Source organism: Panicum virgatum, chromosome 7N, assembly GCF_016808335.1.
Source record: "Panicum virgatum strain AP13 chromosome 7N, P.virgatum_v5, whole genome shotgun sequence".
Taxonomy (NCBI): Eukaryota; Viridiplantae; Streptophyta; class Magnoliopsida; order Poales; family Poaceae; genus Panicum; species Panicum virgatum.
This window is the reverse complement of record NC_053151.1, coordinates 44,882,882-44,893,265: the sequence shown is the minus strand read 5'-3', so window position 1 is coordinate 44,893,265 and position 10,384 is coordinate 44,882,882. Positions and strand designations below refer to the sequence as shown.

At 49.9% G+C, this 10,384-nt stretch overlaps 1 protein-coding gene across 1 annotated transcript; it reads right to left on the bottom strand.

Moving 5' to 3' along the window:
• Positions 1 to 3,475: 3,475 nt before the first annotated feature.
• Positions 3,476 to 6,592, bottom strand: LOC120683535 (coniferyl alcohol acyltransferase-like). The gene is made up of 2 exons (XM_039965616.1): positions 6,025 to 6,592; positions 3,476 to 4,776 (listed from the first exon to the last, which is right to left on the bottom strand). The coding sequence occupies exons 1-2, from the start codon at positions 6,433 to 6,435 to the stop codon at positions 3,847 to 3,849; spliced, it is 1,341 nt and encodes a 446-aa protein (XP_039821550.1). The 5' UTR covers positions 6,436 to 6,592; the 3' UTR covers positions 3,476 to 3,846.
• Positions 6,593 to 10,384: the final 3,792 nt, after the last annotated feature.

The following is a 10,384-nucleotide window of genomic DNA, read 5'->3' as shown; positions in this document are numbered from 1 at the left end:
TTGGATGCGTGATTAGAGAATGATTACTGTAGCAAATTATTAATTAATTACCGTCATTAGATTCGTCTCGAAAAATTACATCCATCCCTGAAAAGATTTTACAAATAGATTTCATTCAGTGCTCCTTTCGGGCTTTCGTCTTTTTGTGTAATTATGCCAAACACGGCTAGGTAACGCGCGTCCCAACTGGCAGCTAGCTAACGCGGGCATTCGTCAGTCCCTCTGCTGCTTACTCCGTCGTCATAACTAGCAGCTAGCTAACGCGCGTCCCAAACCGATCGACATGTTTGTGGGTTCCCTGCTTGTTGCGGAAGCTCGATTGTTTCCTGCTTGTTGCGGAAGCTCGATTGTTTCCTGCCGTGCCCTGCGCCTGGTGAGACGGCCTTGCATTGATGACACCACACGTCGATTATTAGATCTTGTTTGATTTTCTAAGTAGCTGTCACATTAAATGTTCAGATATTAATTTGAATATTCGGATGGTAATTTAATATAAAATTACTTGCATAATTTGCAATTAGAGCTCAAACGAATCAGCCACATATAATTAATGCATAATTAATGGATGGTTACTATAGCAATTAGTGGTCAAATTATGAACTAATTCGGCTTGATAGATTCATCTCGTGATTAAATCGTGACTTATAAAATTAGATTTGTAATAAATCTATATTTAGTACTTCTAATTAATATTTAAATATACGATGTGACAGAACTTATGACTTCAACTTAAAAGAAACTAAACTGAGCCCTCATCACCTATTCGATTAAATTCAACTGGGCAGTCGCATCACACATGATCCCTACGGATTAGCCTTAAAATAATGGTGACAGCTGCTGCAGCCTGCAGCTAGCAGCACTGATTGTTGGAAGCGGACAGATGATGAACAACTTTTTCCCTCCGTGAGTGGTGTAGAGTAGTGTACAGCCTTCTGCACTGATGTTGCATCGACCAATGCAATGATGTGCCTACGACTGTGAGTGGCCCGGCCGGCCCGGTCATTACGGTTTCTCAGACGACTCCGATTAAGCACGCGATTGTCGGTAATGAACTTCTGATGATCCATCGTTACCAACCCTACCTGCAGTTCTCGGATCCAATCCATCGATTGATATCGGGTGTAGCCTGCAGGCACACTCCAGATCGCTCCCCCGTACCAACCAAATTCGTGCGAGATCCTGATGATTGAGCGACTGAGCGAGCATCATCATCATCGGCAGCTAGCGTCTTCCTGCGCAAGCCCACGAGCAATGGTGCCATGGTGGTGCGGCGTCCACTCTGCGTTGGTCCGCCTAGGATGGGATGGGGACGTACAGAACTAGGGATCATCGAGAGACGTTAGGTGCACCAACAACGGGCAGCATCGATAAATGGCCCATCCAACGGCTCTGCAAGTGCTTAACGGGCACCCGATGTTGGCCACTGAAACACCTTTGGTTTTTAGTTTGCAAATAGTGGGCTCATAGAACTTTCTAAACTCTTTTTTTCTCCTTTTCGCAGAGTATGCTGCTCATATCATGCAGTTTTGGGACCGATAGAATCCTTATGGTTTACCCTAAAAAGAATCCTTGTAGTTTTGTTTGAATTAAAATTGTTCATGAAACGTGTAGATGTTAGTCAATGTCTCAAGGAGTAGAGAACAATTTGTCTAACATCCTGTTTGGTTCATGGGATTTTTGCATAAGTCTCAAAAACTTATGGGACTAAAGAACCAAACAGGAGAAACATTTTTGGGGCTAGAGAATAAGAAGACCCTCTTGAGAAACTTTTTGGTACTTTTCCACCTACTACCCCCGATTCCACCCTAGTATCCTGGTCCGAGCCTCGTGCCCCCCACCGCGAGGCCATCCCTCACCTCCCGCTCACCCATACCCTTTCTGCACCTCCCGAACCCTAGATCCACGCTGCTGCCGCCCGCGCAAGGTCTCGCCGCCGCCAGCGCAACGCCCCGCCGCCGGCGACTTGACCCGCTCCAGCTGCTCGTGTCCGCGGATTTCGCCGCTACTCGCGCAAGCCGGAGAACCGGCTTCTCCTGCTCCCCCTCCTGCTTCTGCTCCTCCCCGGCGAACCGGCGGCCGCGGCGCGCGGGACGGCGGCGGCACGCACGCGCGCGACGCGAGCGAGTGCACGTGGTGCCGACGAGCGGCCGCGGCTGGGCGGGCGGGCGGAGTGCGGCGTGCAGCGGCGGCGAGCGCGCGCGGCCTCCCTCTCCGGCGAGTGGACTTGACGCGGCGGCGGCCCGGCCTCCGGCGCCGGCGAACAGCCTCTGCCAGTGGCGGAGCCACCACTAGGGCGAGCCCGGGCGGCCGCCCTAGGTGCTTCTAGACGAGATCTAGAACATACTATTAACAACAAAGGTAACGGAGAACAAGAAGTAGGATGGATCTGAGGAACATAAGAAGAACAGAGGAGAACAAGGAATTAACTTTCAAAGGACAAATTACTTGAGTAAAGAGTAAGAGTTCATATAAGTTGTTCGATACTCCTCCTCGTATGCACTCAGTATTTTAACCAGCGACTCTCTTGCATTTATATGGGTTGGGCTTGATACGTGCGCGCAGGCACATCTAGCAAACCCATTCGCTGCCACCAAAACTAACACTAGGCTTTCTGGTGGGGCTGTCCATAGTAGTAGATGCTTCCTCCGGTTTGTGGGTGCTGACAATATCCCCTCGTTCTCAACTCCGACCGGGGCTCATGACGGTGCGATGGCGCCCCCCTCCCCCGAACGTGAGGACGACGGTCATCTACTGCCAAGAGTTGCGAGACTCAGATTGGGCCAATGGAGCACTGCACGAGAGGACTTCGTGATCTCGTGGGCCGTCCGGTCGAGTGGGCTGTAGCCTCTTAAGAGGTTCAGCCTAGCCCCAGCCCAACGTTGCGTCTTCTTGCCACCAGACGCCGCTGGCGACTTTGGCAGTTCACCATCCACCCCCCTGCCTGCAGTCCCGCTCAGGCACTCACGCTGACGCATTGTTGTCGTTGCACGATGGCGCTCCGCGTCCGTCCGTCAGTCCGTCCTGCAACCCCAACTCGACACCCGCCAGCCGCGTCAGCGGATCCCGTGCACCGCTGCCGCGGGCGCTTGCAACTGGGCAGCAATCTTCGGCGCATCACTTTGGCCGTGCGAAAATTTTGATGTTGAACTCTGCCCTAGGTCATTTTTTGGGCTGGCTTCGCCACTGGCCTCTGCGGCGGCGGAAAGCAAATGCCCTTCATTTATTGTGCATGCAGGGGTATTTTTGTACTTCGTCAATTTCATTAAATGGCCTTTAGTCCCTCTAGTCTCTGAAACTAAACAAGATGAGAGTAAAAGTTTTAGACCAGGAACTTTTAGTGGTTTTTAGAAACCAAATAGGGTCTAAGAACAACTATAAGCTTCTCTAACCAGAAGGCACGCTGATGACCCAATCCCCGACTGAACAATCGAGGCCCAACTACTTCCGAGCAAACTAGAATTCTTGTGCGGGCATGTGGTTTAATTACTTTTTATTTGAACACGCCTACCCAGTTTGATCGCTCTGGTGCGTATGCCTAACTGCTTCCTAACCAGATACAAGCCAAGGTACGTACTCCCCCATTGATCAGGTAATGTGATACAAATATATATATATATCACACACTTATTACAGTAGCAGTTCTGTCCTGTCTTGCTTACTGTCCCTTGACGCGGTTCCACGTGAACACCACGGCACTCGGCACACATATACAGCACACACGCACACTGATGGACGGAGCCCTACGGCATGGTGAAACACGAACTAGACACGTACCCACACGCAGCACGATGTCACGATGGCGCCATCACTTTGCATCATCTTCCCACCAGCCGGCGCCCAGGCGCTTCATCCTAACATGTAGCCGCTGTCCAGCGCCCTGAACACCGTCGGCTCCTCCTCCATCGCCTCCACCACCTCCGGCGCCGCGTGCACGTACACCACCCAGTCGCCGTCCCCGCGCGCGCTCGGCATCGGCATCACGTACCCGGCGGCCCCCGGCCAGGGGAAGTGGTACGACGCGAACGCCGGCCGGCCCCACCCGAAGTCCACCTCCCCCACGTGGAGCCGCATCCCCGACGACACCACGCAGGCCGTCGCGCCCTCGCCGCCGGCTCCGCGGCCCAGGTACGCCCTCGCCACCGTCGGCTCGGGCCGCCGCGCCTCCACCCAGTCCACCAGCTCGCGGAAGTGCTCCCCCGTCGCCGCCTCCGCCACCCACCGGTGCACGTCGCGCGCCACGTCCGCGAGCGCCGCGCCGCGCAGGGCGCCGGCGCCCATCACGCCGTACGGGATGCTCAGCACGTTGCCGAAGTAGCCCCGCATGGCACCGTCGCCGCGGAGGCGGGCGCGCCCGTCCACGACCACGCCCATGCAGCACGAGCCGATCCCGCGGCGCGAGGCCGCCAGGGCGTGCAGCCGCCACAGGTGCGCCGTGAACGCCTCCAGCTTCGTGCGCCCGGGCCCCGCCGCGGCCTGCAGCGCCGCGACGTCGGCGGCGGCCACGCGGTAGATGCGGTTGGCGGCGGCGGTGTCCGGCGGGGCCGGCGCGCGGCTGACGGGGACGAAGAGGCGGTCCGCGAGGGTGCCGGTGCACGGTGGCGCTGGATTACGAGGCGCGAGGAACGAGCGGCGGAAGGAAGGGGCCGGCGGCGCGGGGCTGTCGCCCCGGGCGGCTGCGGCCCACGCGACGAGGAACATGTTGAAGGAGTAGGCGTCGCATACGCGGTGGTCGAAGGTGCAGCCGACGACAGCGCCGCCGCACCTGAACTTTGTAACCTGCGTGCATGTGCTAGCAGAACAGTGATGAATGATGATGTCATGATTATAGCTAGTTCACGTACTAGAAGTTCAAACAGAACATTTATGAATAATGATGTCACTTTAGCTAGTACATATATGTCGTATAAGTCAAAACGACTAATAATTTGAAATGGAGGAAGTACTTTTCGACATGCTATTGTACTTTTGGGGGAAAGCTTACACCAAAAATACCATCAACAAAAACATAAGATAATTATGCTAGATTTTGCTCTCCCTGTTTTTTTTTTTTTGCATTACGATGAATACGTTATATCTATTCTAAACGCTGGACCGAGGGACTTGAGCAGCGCGTGTCATGCATATGGAGTTCTAGCGTCGTTTTTATTAGCTATAATATAAATAAGTTAGTCTATTAGGTAGTCAGAAAATGTTTTGCGCACCGTGGGCGATCCTAGCTACAAGCCAAACAGGGCGACCTGAATTGTACTACAGTCATTATATTACTTCAGTGAAAAAAAATATTACCTAATCGCTAATCTGTACACGTGCGTACGAACAGATGTAAAGTCTTGTGTGCTAATATTTCAAAGTTGGTAGAAGGATGATTGCTGAAGCATGAAAGTGGCATACGTACCAATGCAAACTAGAAAATTCCGTTGTCGTGGTCTCAAGGAAAAGAAGGTTTCCATGCAAAGGGGATACAAAATTCACGAAGTGATGACGATGCATGGCATGACATACTGCTAAAAAGTGTGTAGCTGAAGGTTTCCATGTAAGTAGTTGCGCTGCCCCATGGAATCTCTCCAATAAGCTGTGAAAGATCACATTTTTATATATCTTTGGTGAAGTTTGGGTCGAAAATGAATATTCGTGCGTGTTGGTGATCACCACAAACTTCTGTAACCGTACGTGATCTTGGAATTTCTTGGTAACCTGCTGCTAGCGCTGGTAATTAAGCAGGTGTACTGCATGCACGCACGCGTAGTACATTCTTGCCACGTCAGTACGTTTCTCGTGTATAGATGCTTTGTCAGCAACGCTGTTCGTAGATGGAGCTGTGCACTGGGATCAAGTGCATACATGCTCCATCTACGCACGCGAATCATCGAGCATACATTTTTTCAAGTAGTTTTGCTGCATACTTTTTTATGAGAAAAGTTTTGTGCATGTTTGTACTGGCCGTGCATGTTAGATTGTTAGCGTCGATGGTTCATTGGGTTGTTTACTTTTTTTTTAGAGATGGAAGAAATGAATCGATCGGACCTGCACGGACATGACGCCGGCCTTCTTCTTGGGCACGAGGTGCTCGACGCTCTCGTCGGGGCGGCCCAGCCGCAGGTCCCGCATCACGGCGCCGGCGGTGGCGGTGGCCTCCGCGACGTCCACCCCGCGGCCGCTGCACAGCAGCTCCGGCTCGCCCGCCGCGTTGGCCACCACCTCCCCGGCCAGCGGGTAGTACGCCACCAGCGCCTTGGCCAGCGCCGCCTTGAGGACCGCGGCGGCGCTGCCGCCTGGGGCCGCGTAGCAGAAGAAGACGCCGACGTCGATGGGTGGCAGGATGAGGTCCAGGTTCGAGAGCGGCAGGCGGTGCTCCTGCACCGGCAGCGCCGGCGCCACCGTCGTCACGGCCGTGATCGTTACCGCGCCGCCGTCGGTGGTGCCTTCCTTGACCATGTTGGTGCGAGTGCGCGCGCGAGAGAGAGATCGAGCAGAGAGGGAGGTGGGAGCTTTATAGCACTTGCTTTGGTTTGAACTGCAGATGCCACGGTGTGGATTTATATAGGAGAGGTGGGTGCTAGTCTGCTAGTGCTAGATACAGAGTGCATGTGCATGCTCTGCATTGGGAACACGCGCCGGATCAAACCTCTGAAAGGCAAGAACTGATGACGTGCCTCCTATATTGCCCTCATCAGAATTTGAATATGAACAGCGGAGACAATCAAATGTAGCCACCATCCGTCCGTCTACTCTAAGGTCGTTTTTGTGTATGTATCCACTCAAATACTCCCTCTATTACAAATTATTAGTCATTTTGACTTTTCTAAATATATGAATTTTGCGTTGCACCTCCGACTCAAATACACCCTGCGCGTCACCACCGACCCCGCTCCTCTGACGGTTGTTCATGGCATCAACATCCAGTCACGAATGCCCATCGTGCTGGACCTAACGACGCCAACTACGCCTGGACTCGCGCGTTCTCGGCCGTGAAATGTACATGTATAAATATGCACAGGCAAATTAATATCAATAGATGTGTTGTTGTTGCCATTCTCACATCTTCTACACATGCATATTGCGTTCAGACTTGACCCAGGTCCAGGCGAATATGGAGATCGAGCCGGCGCCAAGGCCTATCATGGACTGTTCAAGTCTCTGAGTCAGCCTGGGTTACTTACTTGGGTCTCTGTTTTTATCTGACGCAAATTCCCCGCACACTGCGCTCCTGGTGCCTGGGATATAGCTAGCTGGCGATGGTGATCTCATGATGAGGGTTGCTGCGAGGCGATATGATCTTATGCATTGGGGGGCCTTCGATCTTCACTCCTAGTACATCGTCCATTTAGATGTTTCTTCTCTCCTCTTCATATTTGATCAACCGAACCAAGAATCTGTTTTTGTAACGCTTCTGATCTTCTCTTTTGGAGGTCTTGCCAACGGTGAAGATGAGTCATCACTCATCACCCGGTAATTATTTGTTCAGTTATATTATTAAAAAGTTCGGATGCCCACATCGTGAGTAATTACGGTTTTATATATGGTTATGAAAAACGTATTACGGAAGGGCTAGCTACTAGCAGTCATGCTTGCTAAGTCGTCGATCACATAGATGCTAGACGCTAGAGTAAACTCATGATGTTTTTATTTCTCTCGTTTGCTTGTTTCATGAACTAAAACAGTCCTAACTGTGCAATGGCGAAGCATCACGTTCTCCCACGCATACATATACATTGGTGGTTACCTACTACACACAGTGATGCCTCAGCTAATCTCTATGACTCTATCCTTACCTAAACGCATGGAGACAAAAGACTACAAAGTCATATCTGTTCACTAGGTGATCTTCCCCTCCTCCGATCCGGTCCTGGGGGGAAAAAGGACGCAAAAGAGCTTGTCAAAAGAAAGAGACCTGAAAGCAAGGTTGAAATCAACAAGCAACCTCACTCATCTAGTTAAGGAATGGGCTTTAACCTTGAGAAACTCTCGTTGGTTACAACAAATGGGCATATATCCAACACAATCAATCAAAAGCTGGCTATCATCCTCAAAGCTCAGAAGATCTATACATAATAATCTTTCATTATTGAAGCCAAATATTAGGTTTAGTTGGCCGCCTCATGAAAAAGTCATACCGCCCGCTAGCTATTTTTAAAGCCAAACCGTAGTACTCTCTATACTTTATTAATATATGAACGGCACTGCCTGTTCTCTTTCCAAAAAAAACGCCCAACAGTAAGTAGATCGATGCCAGAGAGCTAGCGACTAGCTAGAGCTAGCTGGAGCACATACATATATATAAATGTAGCACGAGAACACTGGCCTCGTTTAGTTGCCCGTGTAAAATTGTAAAAATGAAATCTTTGCATATTTGAAATATTAAACATAGACTAATCATAAACTAATTACAAAATTCGTCTGTAAACAACGAGACGAATCTAATGAGCCTAATTAATTCATCATTAGAGTATGTATACTGTAGCAATTTAGTGTCTAATCATAACCTAATTAGGCTCATTAGATTCGTCTTGCAGTTTACAAGCAAACTATGCAATTTATTTTTTTCGTCTAGATTTAATACTCTTGCGTATAAGATTCTCTTTTGATGTGATAGATTTGAAATTTTGAATTTCGCAACTAAACAAGGTCTAGGAATGAAATGCACGCGATGTTGTATAGTAGTACTCTTCATTAACAAGGTCTAGGAATGAAATGCACGCGATGTTGTATAGTAGGACTCTTCATTTTTTTTTGGTGGTTCTAAAGGTTTTTTTAATTTGGTAATTAAGATGGCGGTCAAGGTAAATCAAATTAATTTGAACAGATTGAGAGAAGCCAGAGGCAGCGTCCCAAATAATGGGCCTGTTTGGAACATGACAGGCACTCAGCTAGGGACGATTTCATGTACATTGTTTAGAAAAGATAAGAAAATGAAACGTGATTCAGTTCACTACCAGAAAATTAAAATTTTATAACGGTGATGTATTTTCGTGGGAGGCATTAAGAAACAATCATTTTCATGTCGTGTTTCCGTGATGTTACACTGCCATGAATAGAATTTGGAAAACCCGACGACGCTCTATTTTCGTGGGTGGCTAGCTGCCACGAAAAAGGTACGACGGTTGACGGTCGGCTGCCACGGAACATTTTTGTGACAGGAATAATTATCTTCATGACGGTTGTGCACTCTCACGAAATTTTCCCTTTGGTTCTGCGAGTTTGAGAAAAGAACCTGTGCTGTGCTAGTTCCAAGGGGCCAAAATGAGAACCCCAAGCCACTTGTGCCATACAGATACTGCAGCTGCCAAAACGCGGATAGTAGCTTAGGCATGACCTGCACACAGCACGCCCATGGGACATGATGACTGGGTAAGAAAGAAGGCGTACGCGTGAAAGACGGGATTTGGTGCTAGTATAAGGGAAGGAGGGTGAATTAGACAACTTAAAAATTTAACCTATGTCTCCAATTAAATTGCACAATATTAAAGTAAAACATGCTATCTAGATGTGCAACTAAAGTTGTTCTAGTGTGAAACCCCTATCCCAAAAGAGTTTAGCAACCTATAGCCTTTTCTATCAACAAACTACTCTATGAAAGTAAAAGCAAACAAGAATTGCTAGTATGAAATGCGGAAGCTTAAAGAGCGGGATAGAGGGAAGCAAACTCTCGACGCGGTTGTTTATCCCGTGGTTCGGTTAGCCACAAAGACACACCTACATTCACGTTGTTGAAGCACTCACTAAGAATATCGCTTCCCGATAATCAAGTCTTTTCCGCGGACTCAACCACGGTCACCTTGGTCCCGTTTTTCACTAAATAGCTTCTCCACAAAGGATGGGGTCTCCACGTCCCCCGCACAAAGTTGTCGTCGCCGCTCTACACCAAGTTGGACGGTCGATGATGTGCCGGCGAGCCACCAAGCTCCAAGGGGCCGGCGCACCAAGAAATATTTCTTGGTTCAATAAAGAACCACAGCACAAAAGCTCAAGGCCTTGCTTTCTCACTCACTAATGAGCTAGCCTAGCACTAACACTCTCAAGTATGTGCTAAAGACTAAAGATATGAACACTAAGCTCTTGGATGGTTTGGAGATGTTTTTTGGTATGGGTGTGATGTTCTTGAACTCCAGCAACTCCAAAATGACCGGGGGATGGCATATATATAGGCCACCAAGTGAAGAGAGCTGTTTGGGAGCCGTTACCCAACTTTCTGCGTGGCGTCGGATAGACCGACGGGGTGGCACCGATTCATCCGGTCACACTGAGCTTTGGGGTAGCCGTTGGGGCTTCTGACACGTGACGTAGGAGGCACCGGATAAACCGATGGCTTGGTGTCGGTTCATCCGGTGCGCGTCGGATCATCCGGTGCTGAAGGGATCTTCAGCTGTCTGCTGATGTCATTGCT